Source organism: Podarcis raffonei, chromosome 13, assembly GCF_027172205.1.
Source record: "Podarcis raffonei isolate rPodRaf1 chromosome 13, rPodRaf1.pri, whole genome shotgun sequence".
NCBI classification, from domain to species: Eukaryota; Metazoa; Chordata; class Lepidosauria; order Squamata; family Lacertidae; genus Podarcis; species Podarcis raffonei.
Genome location: NC_070614.1, coordinates 9,782,759 through 9,809,065, shown reverse-complemented (window position 1 = coordinate 9,809,065; position 26,307 = coordinate 9,782,759). Strand labels below are relative to the sequence as shown.

At 46.1% G+C, this 26,307-nt stretch overlaps 1 protein-coding gene across 5 annotated transcripts in view; it reads left to right on the top strand.

Annotated features, from left to right (window-relative positions):
- Nucleotides 1-2,997: 2,997 nt before the first annotated feature.
- Nucleotides 2,998-26,307, top strand: part of ANKRD17 (ankyrin repeat domain 17) — a 111,127-nt gene continuing 87,817 nt past the window's right edge. For 2 of the 5 annotated variants that reach the window (XM_053362142.1, XM_053362141.1), the window contains exon 1: nt 3,000-3,564. In XM_053362142.1, the coding sequence (XP_053218117.1) occupies nt 3,157-3,564 (408 nt within the window). In that variant the 5' untranslated portion in view covers nt 3,000-3,156. Of the gene's footprint in view, nt 3,565-26,307 lie in introns of all 5 variants that reach the window. The other 3 variants (XM_053362139.1, XM_053362138.1, XM_053362137.1) reach the window with 3 other exon arrangements.

The window sequence follows — 26,307 nt, the reverse complement described above, 5'->3', positions numbered from 1 at the left end:
GGGTGCAAGTAGATAAATAGGGACTGCTTACTGGCGGGAAGGTAAACGGCGTTTCCATGTGCTGCGCTGGCTCGCCAGATGCAGCTTTGTCACGCTGGCCACGTGACCCGGAAGTGTCTCCGGACAGCGCTGGCCCCCGGCCTATAGAGTGAGATGGGCGCACAACCCCAGAGTCTGTCAAGACTGGCCCGTACGGGCAGGGGTACCTTTACCTTTACGGCAACATACGTGCAAGATTCCAAAGGTTCGAGGAGCTTACCCAGGGCTCGTGGTTACTTTTGAAAATGAGGTGCTTTATGATATATGGTTCATTTACACACATATAACCTGAGCCTATGATGGAGGGGTTTACAGTATTAACCCCCCCAAGAGTCTTCTTTCTCCTATAGCCACAGCATTGGATTCAAGCACACATCAAACACCATGCTCAGACTCTTCTCTCCAGCTTGCTGCTTTGCTTCTAATTTACATCACACACACACTTTCTACTCTGGATTTTTCTGTTGAGGGCGCCCCACCCATTTGCCATCTTACACCAAGCTCCTTAATCCCCCCTAATGGCTCATCACCCAGGCTATCACCCCGCAGGAAGCTAGATTGTAGCACATGCTGGATCCAGGGATTGAATTATTATTATTATTATTATTATTATTATTATTATTATTATTATTAACCCCACCCATCTGGCTGGGTTTCCTCAGCCACCCTGGGCGGCTTACAGCACGTAAAACATTAGACATTAAAAATATCCCAATACAGGGTTGCCTTCAGATGTCTTCTAAAAGTCAGATAGTTCTTTATTTCCTTAACATCTGATGGGAGGGTGTTCCACAGGGCGGGCGCCACCACCGAGAAGGCCCTTTGCCTGGTTCCCTGTAAGCTCACTTCTCACAGTGAGGGAACTGTCAGAAGGCCCTCGGAGCTGGACCTTCATGTCCGGGCTGAATGATGGGGGGTGGAGACGCACCTTCAGGGGTCTGGCACCCAGTGTAACACTCCAAGCCTTGATTTAATTTTAACACTTGCTGTATCCAGGGATGAATTGAGGGGTCTGGCGCCCACAAACTCGCAACATCAACAACCATTGCTCTATGTTTGTTTTTCTGCTAACGCATGTACAAATATTTGTTTAAAAACTCTTTAATAAAAACTAAATTAAAACAGAAGCGGGATGTGGGGGGTCACAATTAGGGTTGCCACATTTGTTCTGGCAAAATACAGGACGGTTGGGGGACAATTTCTTTTCCCCCACCTGCTGCTTAAGTGACTTCAAAGCAATCCATTACAATCTTTTGCAGGATGGCCCCTCTGGAATTTGTCACACACTCACACGAATCCGTAAATCTGTGTGTGCTTTGCTACACGGAGCTAAAGTACATGACCTTTCAGACCCCCTTTCAAACACATGCATTTGGATAGGGTCCCTAACTTGGAAGAAAGATAGGTAGCTGTTTTGGTCTGATGCAGTCTATTAACAACAACAACAACAACAACAATAATTTATTATTTATACCCCACCCATCTGGCTGGGCTTCCCCAGCCACTCTGGGCGGCTCCCAAAAAAATATTAAAATACTGTAATACATCAAACATTAAAAGCTTCCCTAAACGGGGCTGCCTTCAGATGTCTTCTAAAAGTCTGGTAGTTGTTGTTCTCTTTGACATCTGGTGGGAGGGCATTCCACAGGGAGGGCGCCGCTACTGAGAAGGCCCTCTGCCTGCAAGCGCTTCTTGCAGTGAGGGAACTACCAGAAGGCCCACGGTGCTGGACCTCAGTGTCCAGGTAGAATGATGGGGGTGGAGACGCTCCTTCAGATATACTGGACCGAGGCCGTTTAGGTCTTTAAAGGCCAGTACCAACACTTTGAACTGTGCTCAGAAACGTACTGGGAGCCAATGTAGTTCTTTCAAGATCGGTGTTATGTGGTCTTGGCGGCCGCTCCCACTCACCAGTCTAGCTGCCGCATTCTGGATTAGTTGTAGTTTCCAGGTCACCTTCAAAGGTAGCCCCACGCAGAGCGCATTGCAGTACTCCAAGCGTGAGATAACCAGAGCATGCAGCACTCTGGCCAGACAGTCCATGGGCAGGTAGGGTCTCAGCCTGCGTACCAGAGGGAGCTGGTAAACAGCTGCCCTGTATGCTTTTGAATTCTGGTGCTGGAGGAGACTCTTGAGAGTCCCATGGACTGCAAGAAGATCAAACCTCTCCATTCTGAAGGAAATCAGCCCTGAGTGCTCACTGGAAGGACAGATCCTGAAGCTGAGGCTCCAAGACTTTGGCCACCTCATGAGAAGAGAAGAGAAGACTCCCTGGGAAAGACCCTGATGTTGGGAAAGATGGAGGGCACAAGGAGAAGGGGATGACAGAGGACGAGATGGTTGGACAGTGTTCTCGAAGCTACCAGCATGAGTTTGACCAAACTGTGGGAGGCAGTGGAAGACTGGAGTGCCTGGCGTGCTCTGGTCCAGGGGGTCACGAAGAGTCGGACACGACTAAACGACTAAACAATAACATACACACACACAGAGAGAGAGACTATATATAAATTGTCTCTAAGATGCTACTGGAAAAAGTTATATATATATATATATATAGGCAGAAAGGGAGAGAGAGAGAAGACCTGAAACACACGACAAAACTGTATCAATGCAGGACGAAATATTTTACATGGAAAAACAGGACCACCCTGAATTATACTGGCGGCAACCCCAGACTGACAACTCAGAGCTTCCCCAGCGCAGCGCTTCTCGTGCGCAGACACCAACCCGCGCGGAAAGGGCGCACGGCGATGACGCACGAACCGCCACCCGGAAACCCAAACCTCGGCGCAAGCGCAGAGGGTGAGCTAAAGCAAAACATTCCCTGTTGGTGTTCAGAGCTCGTTCCGGCCGCGGCCGAGGGCCTCTGCGCTTGCGCGGCAGCGGCGCGGCGTCGGCGTCGGGGGCGGGTCCAGCCCTGACGGCTAAGCCTGAGGGCGGGCGGCGCAGGAGCGAGCCGGGTCTGTCCGTGGCGCTGGCCTGCGGGTCTCGCGAGAGCTGCTCCTCCGCCTCCCTCCCCGCTCCCACCTCCGCCACTTCCACCGCGACGGCTCCAGAAGGTGACCGGCTGCGAGGCGGCGCGGGCGGGCCGGCGGCAGAGCGGTGGCGCGGGCGACCATGGAGCCTCCGCCGCCTCCTCTGGCGGCTGCCGCCCAGGCGGAGGTGAAGGGCGGCGGGTGCCAGGCGGACCCCGAAGGGCTGGCCAGGGTGTGCGACCTGCTTCTCCTCAGCGGCGAGGCGCCACCGCCGCCGCCGCCTCCTCACGGGCAGCAGCCGCCTCAGCCGCCGCCGGCCAAGCGGAGCTGGACCCGGCGTCGTCGGAGGCAGCAGCCGCCGCCGCCTCAGCCGCAACCGCCGGGCGGGGAAAGCGGCGGCGTCGGCGGCCACAGCAGCAGCAGCGAGAGCAGCGAGGAAGAGGAGGAGGACGACGACGACGAGGAGGAGGAAGATGAGGAGGAGGAGGAAGAGGAAGACGACGAGGACGACGACGAGGAAGAGGAGGAGGAGGAGGAGGAAGTGTCTGAGGTGGGTCGGGTGGGGGGGGTGGGATGGCCGGGGGGGGTCACCTCTGCCTCTTGCCCCCCCCCTGAATAGGTCTCCGGGGCGGGAAGGGGAGAGGGGAACCTCTCCAAACCAACCACTCAACCCCCCCCCCGTCTCTGATCTGGTTTCATAACCTTGTTTTTTTGCCCGGGTGGAAGGAGAGCGCAGCCAGGCGGAGGCATCTGCCCCGTTGGGCTTCTTCAGCGCTGCTGCCTGCCTCCCTGAGGAGGATCGTGGAATTGTGAAGTTGGAAGGGGGCCACCCCAGGGTCATCTAGCCCCCAACCCGCTGCAATGCAGAAGTCTTTTTGCTCAGTGTAGGGACCGAACCCGCCAGTCTACCTGACAGTCAGAAAGTTCATGTTGCCTGTGGGGCGGGGGGAGAGTGAGAGAGCATGAGTGGGGGTCCATCTGGACCCTGGGGGTGAAATGGGGTTCCGGCAGCCTGGATCCGCTCTGCACCCCAAAGCTGGCAGCAGGGCTTGGAGCTGCCGCCGCCGCCGCCACTCTCCCCAAAACAAATGTCCCAGCAGAAGCTGTGCTGTGCTGCGCTGTGGCAAGCTTCAAACCACAGCTGTCATCACCCCCGGTGGGAGTCTTACAGGCGGCAATGATCTTGGAAGTGCTTCTTCAGGACAAGGCCCCGCTGGGATCTGTTGGGTTTTTGCTCCATGGGAATGGTTGCAGCCACTTGCACATGTCTCTTGCTTTCTCCTGGGGTGGGTCAGTAAATTGAGTGGCCTCTGCTATGGGCTGGGGGAAAAGAAAAGGGCTCTTTGAGCTAGAAACATGCATAAGGCTCTTGGAGGCAATGTGAGAGAGGCCTGCTTGCTTGGTATGTTAGATGCGTTCTCTATCAGTTTCTATTTCGAAAGCTAGTTTCTTATCTGCTGCCTCCTAAATAAAGGCAGTTTCTGCATGTGCTGTAGAGGGAAGCAAGGGGCAGATGGGGCTCTTCAACTCATCTAGAAGGAGGAAAATTCTGATCCTAAAGCTGTGCTGCCTGGAGGAATATCTTCAGGAGAAGAAAAGGCTAAGGAGTAAAACCTACACAAATCCAGAGCGGAGACCCTAAGACAGTTGGATGGTGCCTTGTACGCTCCCTGTCAGCAACTCCAGCAACCAAGCTGGTGCCAAACTATTGCTCCGCTCTCCTTTGGACCACATCAGTGAGAACGAGAGGGTGGATCATCTGGCTAGCCTAGGACCTCTGCCCAGGACACACTGCTCAGGCATGCACCCTGGGGAGCTGCTAATGCAACATTTAACATCACCCCCGATGGTGCACTCCATTGTCTCTTGAGACTGATGGGTGCCAACAAAGACATAGGCGCCTCAGACTATTCTCAAGAGCTGTCTTTTGTACTTGCGTGGCATGCGCTTCCGTGTAAACTACAACTCCCATCATCCCTGACTGCTGTCTGTGATGCCTGGGGCTGATGCGAGTTGTAACTCAACTACATCTGAAGAGCCACCAGTTCCTATCCCTGCCTTAGGTGCTGGTTGTTCAGCCCCTGTTGCCTTCTGTCTTAAGCATGGCTGTTTGCTTTTTTATGAGGTTAATTTCCTAGTATGAATCCATATAGTTCCAGCCTTACAGCATGATTCTAACCTGATTCTAATCATAAGTCCAGTTGGTTCAGATTGCAGATAATTCCAGGTAAGTGTGGTTGCAATGGCTCCATATTTTAAAACTCAAATGGAGGTAATTCTTATCTGTAGGCATTTCCTCTGTTTTGACCAATTGATGCATGCTTGATTGGTGTGCTACAAAACCCATAACTACTTAATATACTTAAAAGTTTGATGTCTCTGAAGTTGTGACTCTCCCACCAATTTGATTTTTATATGTGCAATTGACTCTTGAGCCATATAAAGAAGTGCATAAAAACATACATATAATTTAAATAAATGCAAGCAGCATGCTGGTGGGAATATATTGTGTCGAGCATCATTAGCTTTTTTAAAACCAAGGTGTGGCTATTTATATAATAGAAACAGGCCATGTATAATTTAGCATAGATTTGTTCATATGATTCATGCACAGTTAATACAATGAAGTTCTTCCCTCACTGCCTAGCTCATTCCCTGAAGAAGAAAGCCTTTAAAGCATATCCCACTTAAATCAGTGAGCGTGAAGAATATGCCATATTCTATATGTGGATGATACTTGGCTCCTTTCCATAGAATAGCAAGGAAACCAGAGTTCCTGTGTATATTAATGGATGTGGGCTAAGACACTGAGGCTTAATTCAGACAAGACAGGTACAGCTGACTCGCATCTTGCACACATATAACTTGCGTGATCACAGCTTTACACACTTGGAGGCCAGCTGGTTGTGACTGCACAAATTAAACGTCAAGAGCTTAAAAGCACTTTCCTGGCACTGAAAGCACCTTTAAGCTCTCTGCCTTGCTTCCCAAGCTCTGGAAAGGTTCTGTGTGGACCCTGTGAGATTCCCAGAGCCCAGCGTGGGGGGTGATGCTAGCTTGGCGCACCAACTCCAAAATGGTAGGGATGGTTGTGCAGGGGCACTTCTAGGATTGTTCTGGCTAAATGTAATTTTGACTTTACACACAATCCCTGGAACCTCACCCCCAACGCTGGTTATGAAATAAATATTGAGATTAGACTTAAAAAGGCAGGAAAGGGAACATAGGTTAAGATTTAAGATTGATTACAGGGGCAGTATTGTCAGCTTCCAAGGAAATCAATTTCCTAACCTACCAGAATCTTGCTGACATGGATTTGACAGAATTGTAGATTTTGGTGGATAGGACAGAGGTATGTGGGCCACCGTTTATTTTCTCTGTGAAGAGTGCAGTCAAGAAAGCTAATTCCCAATGGGAATTGTGGGAAGAAGATAGTATCTATGATATGGAAAGCCCATGCTTCTTAGGGGTATACTGTATAGTTCAGTACTAACCCGTTTCTGTCTGACATAAACAATAGTTCGCCAATCACTCATATCTGCGGAAGCATTCGTGGCCTAAAAGAAAAACAGACCAGCCTTAGCAGAGTTTCCCTGCTTGGTCACCTGGAAGCAATTCTTACTCTCCCCAATGGCTAGGTGAGAGGCTGCTACAAGGTTGGTAGTGATATTTTGTGCAATAATCCACCATGAAGTGGCTCTACAGTACATCATAGAAGGTAGGCTGCTTTGTTTTACATCATATGCAGTTTTAAAGAAGTTTTTGGGCAGCCACATTAATTCTTTTCATACATGTGCATCTCAGTTTTCCTCCATGTAACCTGGAGCAGCATTTCAGCCTCTTGACATGTTGTGAAGTAGGTTCGACTGAGAGAGTGCTCATGGTCAACTCAATGCCATTGGCAGAGAAGCTATAATGTATTCCCAAGTCAGTATACCTATGTGATGAATGTGACGGCATGATGTCAACTGCATGTTTTTGTCCTCAACCCCATTGAAATGTGCACTTGGTTAATACTTCAATATTCAGCTGCTGGGAGGGCCACAATATATCTGTGCTGTATTGCTTTGTTAGAATTTTAAGGTAGGAAGCATTTGTCATTAATGCATGGTTTTCTTAAATCTGTGCAACTGTAGCATTTGTATTGAAAAAACATTCTGTATGGCCTTAAAATAGCTCCGTTTGTTTTAGCTAGGTTTCTTTTGCTCTTGATTCCCTTTTAGAAACTTGAGAGGAGAAATATCCTACCCTGTAGGTGTTTGTTTTAAGCACAGGACACCTACTGCGGAATACAGAAGGAGTGCTATTCATCTATTTTGCGAATAGGTTCTACAGGATAGATCTGAGTTCTGTGAACTAAACTTAAAACCAGGTGCTCTTAAATGTTCTGAAACATTATTAAAACTGATGGTAATTTATCTCCAGCATCTCTCAAAACCAAAGAGAAACAGTTTACATTTCTATCAAGCTATTGCTAGCAGTAGTTCCAAATGAAAACACAGTTAAAACTATTTTGTTACACTGTGAGTATCAGTCTATACAGAATGATCTAAATCTTCTGTCGTATTCATTTCACATGGATGGTATATTTGTCATCTCCCAGTCAGGCTCCTGATTTTCATCTATGAGAATCTTAAGTGTGTTGGAGCTTTCTTCCTACTGTGATAACTTATATTAGATGCACAGCACTACTGATGTGGCCTTGGACGGCTGCATCAACAAACCTATGATTTCTCTAGTGTTCATATACAATAGTGTCTCACAGAAGTCATTAATTCAGGCTCCTCCTCCAACTTTTCTGCATTCATCCTGCATTCTTTTACAAGGTACATCCAAATGCAAAGGAAAAATTGATGTTTATGGAATCACTATTATAATGCCTGTGGTCATGACGGCCCACATTTTGATCACTGGTTGCAGTTGAGGTGTTGCTCCATGTGGCCACCATTGCTGCAATTCTGGAATTTTTTGAGGGTGGCAATTGACATGCCAAGAAATCTTCACTGCAGGTTGAGGGAAGAACCACTAAGATGTTTTGATTATTGTCTTTTTAGTTTCTTTTCTTCGCTTAGACTTTCTTACAGTTTCCACTGCCTGAACTGTAAGGTAAAGGTAAAGGTACCCCTGCCCATACGGGCCAGTCTTGACAGACTCTAGGGTTGTGCGCCCATCTCACTTAAGAGGCCGAGGGCCAGTGCTGTCCGGAGACACTTCCGGGTCACGTGGCCAGCGTGACAAAGCTGCATCTGGCGAGCCAGCGCAGCACACGGAAACGCCGTTTACCTTCCTGCCAGTAAGCGGTCCCTATTTATCTACTTGCACCCGAGGGTGCTTTCGAACTGCTAGGTTGGCAGGCGCTGGGACCGAGCAATGGGAGCGCACTCCGCCGCGGGGATTCGAACCGCCGACCTTTCGATCGGCAAGCCCTAGGCTTTTACCCACAGCGCCACCCGCGTCCCGCCTGAACTGTACTTATAGCCAAATGTGGGAGTTTGGGACATGCATATATTTTTCTTACAAAATTGTTTTAGACAGTCTTCATCTTGGGATCTACTATCTTTTTTTTCCTGTGGAGCCTAGAGACCAGAAGCCTAACTTGTTTACTCACATTTTCTATGGTCTGTAAACCTTACCAGCAGCACTGACTCTTATTGTTCCTGTGATCTAATTGTTCCTGATTATTATGCTGCCTGTTTCTCCCTCCTGCTGCCAGTTAGCTGTCATACTCCGTTGGCTCCTGCCTGTGCACAGGAAATGCCATCAGGATGCAAGGGTCTTGAGACTTGTCGTTCTTGAGAGAGCATGTGACATAGGGTAGCATACTACTCTCTTTCTCACCTTCACAAACAACACGTTCTGAAGTGACAAGTTTTTGTCGCAATATCTGCTGTAGACCTATGTCAAAATATAGATTGATCGTTCTGTTGTGTGAAGACTAGACTACCTAATTCCTTTTGACATTTCTTTTGGAGGAAGGTCAACCACAGGGTAGAAGTGACAGCTGCCTGGTGGAAACAATGGGAAAATTTAACTGTAATTTTATTGCTTACCTAAAGTTTCTTAACTACTCTTCATTGGAAAGATTTCAGGGTGGCATATAAAAGTGTTAAAACAATACAGTGGTACCTCGGGTTACAGACGCTTCAGGTTACAGACTCCGCTAACCCAGAAATAGTACCTCGGGTTAAGAACTTTGCTTCAGGATGAGAACAGAAATCGTGCTCCGGCGGCAGCGGGAGGCCCCATTAAGCTAAAGTGGTACCTCAGGTTAAGAACAGTTTCAGGTTAAGAACTGACCTCCGGAACGAATCAATCCCTCTTGCTGTTCTGGCTTCTGTGATAGCTGCGCAGCTGCATTCGCTCCATAAGATGCACACACATTTCCCCTTACTTTTTAGGAGGGAAAAGGTGAGTCTTATAGAGCAAAAAATACGGTAAGTACTTAACCTGAGGTACCACTGTATGTACAACAGAAATGTAGGATTGTGGAAAAACCAAATCAAAAGGCAACCTAGCAATCACTAGTGCAAGTAAGAAAGTATTAATCTGAAGTCAGAAAGGTGGTAATGTCAACACGCGATGTGACTCCTTAGGGAGGGCAGTTCGGAGATGGGCACCTCAGAGCAAGCAGATGCTAGGAGAAGAGGGTGGGTGGGGAGGCCTTAGAGACATGCCGGGCAGATATATGTAGTGACTTTGATTACTAAAGCAGCTACTCCCGCCGTGTTGCTCTTCCCTCCAAGTGTATTTTCATGGGAACATTATTTTCTTCTGCTTGGTAGTTTGAATATTCTAGGGGGCAAACCACCCATCCAGAACACAGCCCGGGTTGCAGCAAAGATGGGCCTTGTTTAACAGCCCTCTTTATCCCCCATTCCAAAATGAATCTGCTGTTCAGCTGCATGCATAAGCTTTGCGTGCCATGGTTTTGCAAGCACCTTTAGGAAGTGGCACATCCAAGTCAAGCTTGGATCAAGGAAGCTGGACAGAGTATTGGACTTGCATCTTTTATAAATCTGTAGTTATACACTGCCATTTCTTTGGTTTAATAACTGCTTCTTGTTAGATTTTCTGGCACCAATCATATCTAGACACCTCTTTATAGATAAAGGAAAATACATTTGCGTGAACTTCCCTCAAGCCGATGTGGCTATTATTAGCCACATTTTCCCTCCCCATGAAAATTGTTCTCTTATATACTATTGAAATAATGATACAGTTGTACCTCTGCTTATGTATCCCTCTGGATATGTAAACTTCGGGATGCGAACTTGGCAAACCTGGAAGTATTTTTCCGGGTTTCACCGCATGCGCATGCGCAGAAGTGCTCTACGCGCCATGCACAGAAGTGGTCCTCCAGTTGCACATTCCTCGGGATGCGGCCAGATTTGGAACGGAACCCATTCACTACCGGAGGTACCACTGTACATCATGTCCAAGGCATCTTACAGCAATAAATATACAAATCAATAAATACTATACTTTATATGCAGATAGTATCAGAAACAAAGCAGATAAAAGAAGCAATTGAACAACAAAGCAGCTAAAAAACCCTGAAAGATATAATCTATCACTCAGCATTGGAAGGCACATTAACTTAGGTGAACAGCTTATTTGAACAAAGGCGGCTTTACATGCTGACAAAATTCCATCAAAGAAGGGGTCAGATGGGCCTCTAAAGAAAGGAAGCAGTATTAGAAACTCAGATATATGAGCTAGACGCCAAATGGCACCTTAAACCTAGGTTACAGTCACCACAATGGAATATCTATTCTCCAGGGGGGTTGGACTAGATGAACCTCAAGGTCCCTTCCAATACTACATTTCTACGATTTTTTGACCTCAACTACATTGCTTGACTGTAGTTTGCTTTTACAACAGTTCACTTGTCCCATTATGCAAGAAGGAGAAACACACACAGTGGAAATGGAAATGGTATTAACGGTTGACTAAGGCAGAGGTTTTTAAACTGTGGTCTGTGAATTCCATTTGGGTGGCTTGTGGAAAGGCTGCTGCACAGTCAAATATATCTGCAGTCAGCCCTGCACTTACTTTCCTTGATATGATGATGGAGGACTGAATTATCAAAAGGTTAACAAGGCCCTAGACCCCACGATTTTCATAATGCAGTGCTGGTTTTGATGATGATGGGGAAAACGTATTTTATTTTTCAAATATTTGTACAAGATGGGATTTTCATCGCTTGCTGCCCTCAAAAACAAAACTGTGACGACTGCTGGACCCAATCCAAGGCTAAAGAGACAACTTTTGCTGTGCCCAAGTCAGCTGACTCATCGGAGATGTCAGTCGCATTTGGACCTGCGACAGTAGCAACAAGTGCAGGTGGAATTTCGAACACTGGAAGGAAGTGTGTCACAGAGCCTGGGTGTAGCTATCAATAAAGTCCCCCCCTCCCCAATATCCCTGTGAGATATGTCCTAGTAACTGGTTTGGATTAGCAGTTGATCAGTAGTGTTATGAACCAGCTGAAGTTTCCAAATGATTTTCAAGAGCAGTTCCATGTAGTATGTTGTTATAACTCTGTCAAGATGTAACTAAGGTTGATTGTCAGCTTAGCCTCAAGGAATGGGCACAGTGCATGCATCAGCATAAGCTGTGCAAACCTACCCCTGGCCATCACTGACATCTGTGCATCTAGGCTTGCCTGTGGGTCCAAGAGTATACCCACAATACAATGGAAATTTTACGCTATCTAGCACAGGGTGAATCCTACCCGCTGCTCTAAATTTTACTGCCCTGGAGCACCTCTGTCTTGTGGAATACAGAACTTTACTATTTCTTGCCATTATATTGCAGGAACAGCTGGATCCGACCTTTGAACCGCAAGTTGCAACTTGTCAATGATATACCTTCAGGTTTCAGACTAACTCTGTCCACCCATGTTGGCCATTGGATTATTGCTGGGCATCAAAGAGTATAAGAGGACTTCCTTTTTCAGTTGAGTCTTGCTAGAGTAGCAGGGTCTTCCTGAGTTTTAGTGTTTTCCTAGTTATTGGTCCGGGGACGCGGGTGGTGCTGTGGGTAAAAGCCTCAGCGCCTAGGGCTTGCCGATCGAAAGGTCGGCGGTTCGAATCCCCGCGGCGGGGTGCGCTCCCGTTGCTCGGTCCCAGCGCCTGCCAACCTAGCAGTTCGAAAGCACCCCCGGGTGCAAGTAGATAAATAGGGACCGCTTACTGGCGGGAAGGTAAACGGCGTTTCCGTGTGCTGTGCTGGTGCCGGCTCGCCAGAGCAGCTTTGTCACACTGGCCACGTGACCCGGAAAGTGTCTCCGGACAGCGCTGGCCCCCGGCCTCTTGAGTGAGATGGGCGCACAACCCCAGAGTCTGTCAAGACTGGCCCGTACGGGCAGGGGTACCTTTACCTTTAGTTATTGGTCCGTCCTGATTTCATCCTTCTAGCCTTTTTTCTAGTTCTAACTTATAGGTCCTGACTGCTGTCTTGATCCCGTGACCCCTGGTTATAGCCTTCTGGTCACTGCAGACTGTTGCCTTTGGTTTAGCCTTGCTACAAAGATAGAATCATAGAATTGTAGAGTTAGAGGGGACCCTGAAGGGTCATCTAATCCAACCCCCTGCAATGCAGGAATCTCAACTAAGGCATCCATGACAGATGGCTATCCAACCTCTGTTTAAAAATCTCCAAGGAAGGAGAGCCCATCACCTTCCAAGGGAGTCTGTTCTGCTATCAGATCTTGCCATCAGAATGTTTTTCCTGATGTTTAGTTCAAATCTCCTTTCTTATAACTTGAAACCATTGGTTTGGGTCCTAACCTCCAGAGCAGGAGAAAACAAGACTGCTCCATTTCCCATGTGATAGCCCTTGAAGATGGTTATCATATCTACTCTCAGACTCCTCTTTTTCAGGCTAAACATACCCAACTCCCTCAACCATTCGTCATAAGGCTTGGTTTCCAGATCCTTGATCTTCTTGGTCGCCCTCCTCTGCACATGTTCCAGCTTGTCAATATCCTTCTTAAATTGTGGTGCGCAGAACTGGACACAGGACTCCAGGTGTGATCTGACCAAGGCAGAATACATTGGGACTATTAAGACACTATACTTCCATTGATGCAGCCTAAAATAACATTAGCTGCTGCTGCTGCTGCTTCTGCTGCTGCTGCTTCTGCATCACACTGCTAACTCTTTTTAGGCTTGTTGTCTTTTCACATGGTCTGCTGGCAAGCCAGATGTTCCCTATCTTATATTGGTGCTGCTGGTTCTTTTTCCCTAAGTATCGAACATTATATTTGTCTCTATTGAAAATGATTTTGTTAGTTTTGGTCAAGTTCTCCAATCTGTTATGGTCAACTTGAATCCTGATTCCTGCCCCCCCCTTTCTGGTAGTGATAGCTGCCCCTCCCACTTTGGTGTCACCTGCAGATTCAGTGAGCATCTCCTCAATTCCCTTGACTTTGAGCAGCAATGAGCCCAGGACATAACCCTGAAGCACCCCATCTGACCCCCTTTTTCCAGGATGATGAGGAACCATTAGTGATCACTTGTTGAGTTTGGTCAGTCAACACAATGCGTTGCTCTTCATGGTTCCTATTGTTATTCAAACTAGGTTCTAGTGTGGCTCCCCTCCAAAGGAAAAGGAGAATGAAAACTATCCTATGTATAATCTATACTGTGCCTCTTATTTAGGTTAATAAGTTATAAGCCTTGTGCCACTATGTGTAGCTTTATCTCTCAAACTGGAATAAATTCAGTCTGAAACAGTTTCAAGGGGTAGGATCACATTTATAGTTTAAGGCACTTGCAGTGTTTTGTAGCCAAGGGAACAGAATTTTCTTGGTTCTCTCTGTTAGATCTAATGCACACTATTTTAGTAATTCACTGGGCAAATGAACTATTAATGAAACATAAAAGCACAGTTATTTGCATGTTCCAAAGTCTTCATGACCAAATACCACATGTACTGCCTGTCAGAAGTTCTAAATAATTTTCTCTCTTTCTTAGAGGTGACATTGCCACCTACTTGCCCCATCCTCTTACACTCCTATTGAATAACAAAGTTTCCTTTGACCTTAGCCTGAGATAATTTCAGTAGTGATATTGATGCTGCTTTTTTATTTTAGAGATCTTAGTTTGTTTTGCTTTAATATCCTCCTTATTCCATTATGTGGGGAATATCACACTGAATATCTGTACCTAGCATGACCAGTTATTTCTTATTGTCTGCCATCCATATACTGCATTTTACCGTGTATAAGGACGGGATGCGGGTGGCACTGTGGTCTAAACCACAGAGCCTAGGGCTTGCTGATCAGAAGGTTGGCAGTTCGAATCTGCGCGACGGGGTGAGCTCCCATTGTTCGGTCCCAGCTCCTGCCCACCTAGCAGTTCGAAAGCACATCAAAGTGGAAGTAGATAAATAGGTACCGCTCCGGCGGGAAGGTAAATGGCGTTTCTGTGCGCTGCTCTGGTTCGCCAGAAGCGGCTTAGTCATGCTGGCCACATGACCCGGAAGCTGTCTGCAGACAAACGGCGGCTCCCACGGCCAGTAAAGCAAGATGAGCGTGCAACCCCAGAGTCGTCTGCGACTGGACCTAATGGTCAGGGATAACTTTGCCTTTACCTTACCGTGTATAAGATGATGCTTTTTTTATTTTTTTAAAAAAGTTTAAAAATGTGGGTTGTCTTATACACGGATATTGCAGAGGGTGGACGGGCGATTGGTTGCACCTGCAAATAGGAGATTGTCAGCGGTGATTTGATGGGTGATTGGTGACTGCTGGCAATTGGCTGCTGTGGCAATTGGGTGGGCAATTGGTTGCTGCGATAAGGCGGGTGAGCGGCAACCCCCCCCCCAAAGCTCAACAACTCTCGGCAATCTCTCCCCCATTTTTCCATGTTATACACGGAAAAATCCGGTATACATTTAAAATAAACCACTGCTTAATAGCATTAACTTTTGTGTTCTTTGTTACACAATTATTTATAGCAGAATTTAGGCAGCAATCTTATTCATACTTACTTCCAGCTAAGACCCATTTACCTCATTGGGTACAAGTATAGCATTACCCCGTTAATCACTTTTATTTTTCTGCACCACACTACGAAAAACCTTCATTTGGGACGAATAGGCATGGCGTAACACTGATTTAAAACTTGGAAGTATGAAACTTGCAGAGCAGTTCTGTACTAATATCACGCAGGGGAGGAGGGAGATGTATCACTCATCTCCCCCCCCCCGCCACCGTCCTATTCTGAAGCCAGCTGAAGTGAGATCACCCTAGTTATCTTCCATACCCTAGCAACAAAGAGATAACATATGTGATGAAGCCATGGCCTTCATTGATCAGTATCCTGAATGGAAGAGATTCTGAAAGGCAAAGAAATGTGCATAGGGTTGCTGACTGGCCACCCCAGCAACCCTTTTGTGCTTGGGACAGTGGTTTGGCAGCAGAGTAGGTTTTCCCAGTAGTTATGTATGGAAGTCAGAGTTGGACCATAAAGAAGGCTGATCGCCAAAGAATTGATGCTTTTGAATTATGGTGCTGGAGGAGACTCTTGAGAGTCCCATCAAACATATCCATTCTTAAGGAAATCAGCCCAGAGTGCTCACTGGAAGGACAGATCCTGAAGCTGAGGCTCCAATACTTTGGCTACCTCATGAGAAGAGAAGACTCCCTGGAAAAGACCCTGATGTTGGGAAAGATGGAGGGCACAAGGAGAAGGGGATGACAGAGGATGAGATGGTGGGACAGTGTTCTCGAAGCTACCAGCATGAGTTTGACCAAGCTGCGGGAGGCAGTGGAAGACAGGAGTGCCTGGCGTGCTCTGGTCCATGGGGTTACGAACAGTCGGACACGACTAAATGACTAAACAACAACAACATAGTAGGTGTAGTTTTCCTGATTGCACCAGCTTCATGGCAGGAACACTTACCTGTCATGGAGCTTGCAAGGGTACAGGCAACTGCCCTGAAGGAAGTAGGTTACTAATCCCATAAAGAAACAGCCAGGAGAATCCTGGTCCTTGCATTTGGTTGGACAGTTCAAACAACACACTATTGTTCAGTTACAGCAAACAAGACAGTCCCAGCAGTTAAATTTTGCAATGTGTCTTTTCCTCTTGCTTACCTGTGTTGGGTGCCTTCTCCTGGTACTCTTAGTTGTGGGAGTGGAGTTTGGTGTTGGGTCTGTGCCTGGGGTCCTGAGGCGGGTATCCAGTGAGGTTCTCAGCTCAGGAACATTAGCCATGTGGGCTATGGAAACCTTCTGTTTTGTGCACAACGCCCTTTCCTCATAGTTTTACATCACCAGAGTTCCTGCTTGCAAACTCGAAGTGTGAACTACATGAGGCCAAGGAATTAAAACCCATTCCGTAAACTCTTTATCATCTGAGTTGTGGTCTTCCTCTTTGAGGTTTATATATTGATGGTGATGTGTTGTGATTGGGTGCTGAATTGCACTACATCCTATGCTCTGTTGTGGCAACTATTTATGCAAGCGGCTGTTTTAGTTCTCCCCTTGCATTTAAGTTGATGGGAGCAACTCATTGGTGCCAGGTTCTGGTGTAAAGTTGCACTGTTTACAGGAACATGGTGTGATTGAAGGGGCATAGGGAATGATGTAACTGTACTTCTCTGTTGCCCATGAGTGCCCTGTTTAAACTCTTCTGCTGGCATATCTTTGCTGAGGAATTGTTCTGCAGATGTAAGATGCTACATTTTTTGTGGCAGTGGCGTTTCTGGCACTCTGTGACTGTAAAGGAGGCGTTCAGCAAATCCTGTTGCTTCTCAGCTGACATATAGTCAGCATAAGATTGCACCTTTTTCTTCTATGTAAAATTTCAGATAAGTTCCAAATAAAGACTTGCTGGTGGTCTTCTGGCAAAGCTACTTATTGGCAAAGGCTGTAAATAAAAAAAATGCAATATATGTCAATCATAATATCTTTGCTAACCAAATCAAACTCCAAATAAAATACCGAAGTGTTATCTTTTTTCTTAAATATGTTCTTCCAGAGGTCAGATTCTTATACTACTTGGGTTTTGTTGTTGTGATCTTAAAGAACTAAAAGTTCATTTTTGTTTACTTAAAGACCGCTTATTCTTCACTTACTGTATGATATCTAGAGTTGTGAAATTTCCAGAAATTTTGAAACGATGGGAACACCCATCCTCCCTTTTCTATGGGGAAAAATGGATTTTGGGGGAAATATTTTTTAAATGCAGTATGTTTTTTTAAAAAGTATTTTACATATCAAAAGCCACTTTTTGAGCATAAAATGTATTATGTTTACCATAGATATAATCTCTGGCATATTAAAAGTGCAGGTTATTCAGACAACAGTTACAGGCTGCTTAACTTTAAGGAATCTAGCAACTATTTGCTTGTGGCCGTGAATAAGGAGTAGGCAAAAAAAATAAAATAAAAACAGAAACCACTAATATTGTAAAACCATTTATTTTTTATTCTGAAAATTATTATGTCTTTTCTAACCCCCCACAGTGTCAAGCAGACATAAAAGGAGATGAGAAAAAGAGGGGAAATAAGTTTCAATGAACACAACATGAAATTTAATCAGTCTCCTTTTCTACATATAATCTGTTTTTATTTCTTTGTATTTGTCATCATGTTTATCACGGCCTTCTAAAATCTGAAGGTTTGCCCAAACTGAAACAAGCTTCTACCATTTCATATGTCAGGTCGTCCCCCCCCCCCAATTGGGTGTCTTTCCAAACATAGAAAGAAAACATGCTGCAGAAGATGGGGGAATCTGAGTTAGAGGTGGAATCTACACACACACAAAATCGCTGTGAAAAATACATTGAATTTTGCATAGCTCGCTGTCGCCATCTAGTGTCATGTTTGTATTGTGCACTTTACAACACATTTTAAACGTTTTATTTGCAGCTGTGCCGCTGAGTACAGAGGCTATGTTGTGCAGAGGTTTTGCCATCATTTTGCAGGAGGGATATCCTTGGCAGAATTCCAGACTGCATTCCTTGGCTAAATACCTGAAGATGTTCTGTTTATTTCAATGTATGAAACTACCTTTTGAACACCAGACCCTAACTGTGCTTCTTGGTTTGTAATCCATTCAAATGCAGAAGCAGTGCTATGCTCATTTACGTTTCTGCATTTGAAACTTGGATCCACCACCTTTGCAGCAGCAAAGATTGGCTGGCAACAAAATTATGTTGCTCTGTCCTTTTACCCCACTTTCCGTCAAGAGGACAGAAAACTCTACAGTGGACGCTCGGATTGCGAACGTGATCCATGCGGGAGGCACGTTTGCAACCCGCAGTGGCGCGTCTGCGCACGGGTGGGTCGCGATTTGGCGCTTATGTGCAAAGTGCGATTCAGTGTTTCTGCGCATGCGCAAGCGCCGAAACGCGGAAGTAACCCATTCTGGTACTTCAGGGTTCGGCGCGGTGGGCAACCCGAAAATGTGCAACCTGAAGCGTCTGTAACCCGAGGTATGACTGTATTTGTAACTATTGAGGTTCAGCTTATTGGGCTGGATTCCAGTTCATAATCAGTCATGAAGCTCCTTTAGTTGCTCAGTGCCACCCGCTGCCTTTAAGCCTTTCCCACCTTTCACTGTACATGGGTGGCGCTGGGGTCTAAACCACTGAGCCTAGGGCTTGCCGATCGGAAGGTTGGCGGTTCGTATCCCTCGACGGTGTGAGCTCCCGTTGCTCTGTCCCAGCTCCTGCCAACCTAGCCGTTTGAAAGCATGTCAAAGTGGAAGTACATAAATAGGTACCACTCCGGCGGGAAGGTAAACAGCGTTTCTGTGCGCTGCTCTGGTTTCGCCAGAAGCGGCTCAGTCATGCTGGCCACATGACCCGGAAAAACTGTCTGCGGAGAAATGTCGGCTCCCTCGGCCAGTAAAGCGAGATGAGCGCCACAACCCCAGAGTCGTTGGCAACTGGACTTAACTGTCAGTGGTCCTTTACCTTTATCTTTTTAGCTTTCACTGGTATGGGAGGATAAAAGCAGGGAGGGGGGTTTGTTGGGGAGAGCCTATGAGTATCACTCAGAGCTTCTTAGAGGTAGGATGTTGTAAATAAATAGTTCTGTTTATTCCGTTCGGCTTGTCAGCATTCTGTTCCCATTGAACATGAACATTTACTCTTTAAACATACACCCCTCCGTACTTTTGTCCTTGGCAAACCTCAGTTCCCACCGCTCCTCCCAAAGCATGCTGATATATTCCTCCAGTTACACTTTCTCAATCTTGGGTCCCCAGATGTTGTTGGACTACAATACCCATCATTTCCAACCATTGACCATGTTGGCTGGGGCTGATGGGAGTTGTAGTCCAACATCATCTGTGGACCCAAGATTTGGAAAACTAACTGTAGTACCATGGTTCTGGCATTTTGGCAATATAAGTAAAGGCATTTGAAGAAGTGATATCACTTTTAGTATACATGCTGATAATGACATCATTGTATAGAGAAAATATTTAGGAAGCCCCCCCCCCAGCTTTTCTCCCTGTACTTTCTTTAAAGAGTCAATAAGAGAGAGCCTAGACTGCTTTGATGGGAGTAATAAATAGCATCTATTTATTTAGTGAATGAAGTCAATATATTCCATTGCTTTGGAGCTAGAGAAATAAAAATAGCAAATGCGATTCTTAGTTTGGTTCCATGCTGACCTTGTACCACAGGCATAGGCCAACTCGGCCCTCCAGATGTTTTGAGACCACAACTCCCAGCATTCCTGACCACTGGTCCTGTTAGCTAGGGATCATGGGTGTTGTAGTCCCCAAACATCTGGAGGGGCGAGTTTGCCTATGCCTGTTGTACGGGTCAGCACTAATAATTTCACAAGTGCTGTTGAACCCCATATGATGCTCAAGCTTGACAAAAATACAGTGGTACCTTGGGTTACGTTAGCTTCGGGTAACGTAATTTCGGGTTGCGAACGCGGCAAACCCAGAAGTGTATACTTCCGGGTTTCGCCCCACGTGCATGTGCAGAAGTGCTCTTCGTGCATGCGCAGAAGTGTTCCATTGCGTGTGTGCAGAAGTGGCGCCTCTGGATATGGAGTTTTTGGGGTAAGTACGGACCCCCGGGTTGAATTAAGTTTGTATCCGGAGGCTCCACTGTAAAGTAAAAGGAAAAAATGACACTTATGTCTTGAATAAAAAATAATGGTTCACCTGGCTTTGTTGGTCTTTTACAGAAATACTGAAACCGTGGATAAAATAGCTTTCTCTTCTGAAATGGTTACAACTTCAGGTTTTATTCTCAAAACAAACATGTAAATAAAGCATTTGACTAAAATAGTGGAGGGAAGCTGACATCAGAAGTGCCATGTTTCTGCCAATCCCTTGCCATGCTGTTCTCCCTTTTTTTAAAAAAAATTTAAAATTACACATTAAGACTTGGGGTGAATGCCTTAGTCCATTCAGTTCAACTCCCTGCCCTAAGATGGAAGCCTTTCCTTGTCCTACAGTGAAGGTTTCCTTGCCATTCTAGGCACTTAGTACCTATTGAATTCCTCCTGCAGTTAATAAATCAATGTGTTCTTCCTTTTAGTAGAGATTTATACGGAAAAGGAAAGAGCACCCTGATCCTTAAAATATCTGAGTAGATAATCTATAGCCACCATAGTGCTGCCAAGGGGTGGGTGCAATGGCACAGCTGCATGACTAGGGTAGTGTAATAGTAGCTGTAGTGAGAAGAATGCAGTGAGGACCAACTTTCATTGCCAAGCAATTTGTAAGACCAAGTTAGCTGACATCTTGGGTGAGTAGCAAATAGTTGCTGGAAACTGCAGGAGGGGAGAAGGCCCTGGTGCTCATGTCCTGCTTACAGGTTTCCCATCAGGATTACGTTACTTCCGGGTTTCGACGCTCATGCAGGCGCAGGCGCTCAAAATGACACCACGCGCATGCACGGAACAGCAAAACGTGACCCGCGCAGATGTGCATGCATGTGTTACGTTCTACTCAGGATGCGAACGGGGCTCCGGAACGGATTCCGTTTGCATCCAGAGGTACCACTGTATGTACAAAGTATGTTGGATTTAATATCTGATAGACTTCAGGGTTCTCTGTATCGTTTGTTGGAAGCATGTAATTACCTGGCTCCAGTTATGACCTGGAAAAAACTCCAACAACGTTGTGTTGAACTCCCCCATCCCACCCCCAATTTCCAGGAGAACCCGCAGTCTATAGTAATTTTGAAACTGTTCACAGCAGCGACAGAAGGAACATAGTAAAAAAGATTACAACTCATTCTTAATCATAATCATTGTATTTATTTTATTTTAAGTATTGTTATCCCACAATTCGGGACACGGGTGGCGCTGTGGGTTAAACCTCAGAGCCTAGGACTTGCCGATCAGAAGGTCGGTGGTTCGAATCCCCGCGACGGGGTGAGCTCCCGTTGCTCGGTCCCTGCTCCTGCCAACCTAGCAGTTTGAAAGCACGTCAAAGTGCAAGTAGATAAATAGGTGCCGCTCTGGCGGGAAGGTAAACGGCGTTTCTGTGCGCTGCTCTGGTTCACCAGAAGCGGCTTAGTCATGCTGGCCACATGACCCGGAAGCTGTACGCCGGCTCCCTCGGCCAATAAAGCGATATGAGCGCCGCAACCCCAGAGTCGGTCACGACTGGACCTAATGGTCAGGGGTCCCTTTACCTTTACCTATCCCAGAATTCAGCCAAAACAAAGAGAAGTTTTCAAAGGTCACCTATAACAGCCTCTGCTCTCAGGTTTGCAGTAAAAAAATAAATGAATGGAATGGAATATTTTCAAGGAGAGGCAGAGGCGCCAACTTGTGCCCAAGACTGGGGGGCGATGGTACATGTCACGCATGTGTGACATTATGCTGCGTCATGTGCGTGCATAACGTCATATGCGTGTAGCACACAGCATCATATAATCAGGAGGAGACTGAGCGCAGAGGCCAGAGTAGTGCGGCTTCAGTGGCCGGCAGCTCCTCTTTCGCGTTTTTGTGGAGCCAGTCACTGAAGCTGTATCGCTCTTGACTCCGTGCTCAGCCTCCTTTGCCCACTTCCAACAGATTTTCTTGGTGGGCAAACACACCTCAGCCCCATAGGGTTATTTTACCTGAGGAGAGGAAGCAGCCCCCTCCAGTTGGGGACTAGAGTCAGTAAAGTCTTTCTGTTTGTCCTGTATATGCTTCAGTTGCACAAGGAACAGGCATAAGAATATTTCGTACATGTATGGTGGACCTGTGAAAAAATCAAAAGCTTCTGGAACATAGTATATGACGAGCTTAAAAAACGTTTAAGTATAGCTTTATAAAAAATACAGAAACTTTTCTACTAGGGATAATGGACGCAGGTATAGCAAGAGAAGATCAGAAAATATTCCTGTATGCTACAGGAGCAGCAAGGATCCTAATTGCTAAAAACTGGAAAAAAAGAAATTGTGCCAACAAAAATGGAATGGCAAGACAAACTGTTAGAGTATATCGAACTGGCTAGATTAACAGAGGCAATTAGAGATCATACTAGACAAGAATTTCAAAAAGCATGGGGAAAATGCAGAGAATACTTCACAAAACAGTGCCGTAAAATTCATACCTGGACTTGTTTCGATTAATGTCTGCAGGAGACTTTGTGGATATTTAAGTTATAATTAGAAAAATCTTAATAATTATTCATAAAGGAAACAGCTTATAAGAAGTAAATAAGGATGCCAGAAACAGGATAAAGGAAGTCTTTTATTTGGTTGTTTGTATTGTTGTAAATTATGCTTGTTGTTCGTTATGTTGGTGTCTGATGGGGGTGGATTTCTGTGTTGAGGGGTGGGTTGTGTTATGTTGTAAATAAAATTTCCAATAAAATTTTATTTAAAAAATTTTATTTTATTTTAAATTTTATTTAAAAAAAAAGAAGAAGAATATTTCGTTCTGAGATGGAGAAGCCAGGCAGTCCATTCTGCTTTCTTCTTCTTCTCTTGCTTTGTTCTGGTGCTATGTGAGCTGCTTCTAGCACGAGAGCTTTGCACTCTTCTGCACTCTTAGATGTACAGTGAGAATGTAGCAAGGGAAGGTAGGGCTCGTTACTTAATGACTCCCTGTGTCTTTATGTCCATGCAGCCTCGTAACAGCTGGCTTGTTTGGTCTTGCAAGGTGGTGCCTGAGGCCCACTGGTTACATCACCCTATCTTGTTCTGCCTATTCCAGTCTCGTATGGTGTCTGTTGCATCCTTTTTGCATAAATTTATGTAAGATTTGCTGGGTTTATATGTGCTACTTGGTCTCGTCTTCTTAGGGCCATTTTGTACAATATGTAGCAGCAAACCCAGGTTTCTCTGCAGAATGTACACCTAAAATAGCATGGTTTCAGGGCTGTGCCTCAGGTCTGCACTCTTCAGATGCTCTCCTTTCCTTTCCAGGTTGGGTAAATTACAGTTCGCCATTTACATTTGTTTTCACAAACCACAGTTGGCCTGCAATGCAGAACTGGAAGCCATAGCTTTATGGTTTCTAGTTCAGTGTTAGAGACCAACTATGGTTTGTTCAAACCAAGAGGTGAGGGAGGGAATAAAGAATACATAAGCCTGAGCCATGGTCCCGATGACTAAACTCAGTGGATTTGTAACTGGCTGACTGACCGAACCCAAAGGGTGCTCATCAATGGTTCCTCTTCATCCTGGAGAAGAGTGACTAGTGGGGTGCCACAGGGTTCTGTCTTGGGCCCGGTCTTATTCAACATCTTTATCAACGACTTGGATGATGGACTCAAGGGCATCCCGATCAAATTTGCAGATGACACCAAACTGGGAGGGGTGGCTAACACCCCAGAGGACAGGTTCACACTTCAAAACGACCTTGACAGATTAGAGAACTGGGCCAAAACAAACAAGATGAACTTTAACAGGGAGAAATGTAAAGTATTGCACTTGGGCAAAAAAAATGAGAGGCACAAATACAAGATGGGTGACACCTGGCTTGAGAGCAGGACATGTGAAAAGGATCTAGGAGTCTTGGTTGACCACAAACTTGACATGAGCCAACAGTGTGACGCGGCAGCTAAAAAAGCCAATGCAATTCTGGGCTGCATCAATAGGAGTATAGCATCTAGATCAAGGGAAGTAATAGTGCCACTGTATTCTGCTCTGGTCAGACCTCACCTGGAGTACTGTGTCCAGTTCTGGGCACCACAGTTCAAGAAGGACACTGACAAACTGGAACGTGTCCAGAGGAGGGCAACCAAAATGGTCAAAGGCCTGGAAACGATGCCTTATGAGGAACGGCTAAGGGAGCTGGGCATGTTTAGCCTGGAGAAGAGGAGGTTAAGGGGTGATATGATAGCCATGTTCAAATATATAAAAGGATGTCACATAGAGGAGGGAGAAAGGTTGTTTTCTGCTGCTCCAGAGAAGCGGACACGGAGCAATGGATCCAAACTACAAGAAAGAAGATTCCACTTAAACATTAGGAAGAACTTCCTGACAGAACTTTGCTGCCAAGGAGTGTGGTGGAGTCTCCTTCTTTGGAGGTCTTTAAGCAGAGGCTTGTCAACCATATGTCAGGAGTGCTCTGATGGTGTTTCCTGCTTGGCAGGGGGTTGGACTCAATGGCCCTTGTGGTCTCTTCCAACTCTATGATTCTATGATTCTGTGATTCTAAACCATGGTTTTGCTGTTATTTGTGAAGTCAGAGAATTCTTTCTTGACTATTTCAAACCATGTGAACTTGTTTAATATATCAGTCTTGCACTTAATGAGGAACATAGGAATCTCCCTTATGCTGAGTCATACCATTGAACCATTTGTTGTATATAGCAGCTTTCCAGAGTTTCAGATTAGGGTCTCTCCTAGCCATACCTGGAGATGTTTGGGATTGAACCTGTAATATTCAACATGCAAATCAGTTGCCCTACTGCTGAGCTATTTCTCTAGGCTCTCCTGTCCATTGCTGGTACTTCCCACAATCCTTGGGAAGTGACAAAGCAGATAGATTCCTGTGCTGATTGTCCATATATTTATATATAGAGAGAGAGAGTAGGAGACAGAACACAGGGGAAGATCTCTCTGTCCTTCAGCTGCCTTAAAAGGGCTAGTCGACATTAAAGCAGAAGGACACTGAGGTGTATGCCCAAGCATGATTGCAGTGGCAAGTTAAAATACTCACACGTGGCTCCACAAATTTTGGCTGGTCCTTACGGGGTCTTCGCTGCGAGATCACATTCATCCGGTGCTATATCAACTGCACTGGCTCCCGGTGGAGTACAGGATCAGGTTTAAGGTGCTGGTTTTAACCTTTAAAGCCCTATACGGCCTAGGACCCTCGTACCTACGGCACCGCCTCTCCTGGTATGCCCCACAGAGAAACTTACGGTCTTCAAATAAAAACATCTTGAAGGTCCCAGGCCACAGAGAAGTTAGGCTGGCCTCAACTAGAGCCAGGGCTTTTTCGGCTGTGGCTCCGACCTGGTGGAACACTCTGTCACAAGAGACTAGGGCCCTGCGGGACTTGACATCTTTCCGCAGGGCCTGCAAGACAGAGCTGTTCCGCCAGGCCTTTGGCCAGGGCACAGCCTGACTCCCTCCCTCGGCAATCTTCGCGGAGCTCTGGCCCAATAGTGGCCAGTGGCTTGAATTTAATTAATTTTATAATGAATGTTGTTTGTGTTGTACTTTTGTACTGTTTTATTGTTGTTAGCCGCCCTGAGCCCGGCTTCGGCTGGGGAGGGCGGGATATAAATAAAATGTATTATTATTATTATTAGTTGTCCAGCCAAAACTGGTGGATGCCAGAACCTTCCCTTCCCCTTCCCTTTGGCTTCACACTGCACCTGTGAACAGTGTCAGGGACACTGCCTCCCCATACTACCAAGTGTGAAGCTGGAGAAGGAAGAAATGTGGACCATCTCCATGTTTGTTCAACTGTGTGGATGATCCCTTTACTTCAGGTCCAAGCTTGAGTAAGTTGTTGCGGTGTGGAATCAGGGGAAGTTGGAACACTGGCTGTCTAGCATCCAGTCAACTACCCCCAGATTCTTTCCATAGAGCCAAAGAGAGAGGTTAGAGTTTATTTTTGTGTTGAGCAGGTAGGCTATCTATCTGAGCTCTCCAGTGCTCTGTGCTTGATGCCAAAGTCGGCATTCCCAAGCTTTGTCTACAGAGCTGGAGGAAAAGGCTGGACCTTATATTGGCACTGGATGGGCAGGCATTCTGAGTGCCCCCACCACCAAAGCTGCCAGTCTCAAGGGAAGGATTTTCTTTGTAACTGACCTATGCTCTTAGGTTCAGTACTGCAGGGGTGTTGCACTTTCCCTCCCTAGCCCTGAGCGAAAGTAGAAGGCTGGGACTCCTCATCACACGTCAAG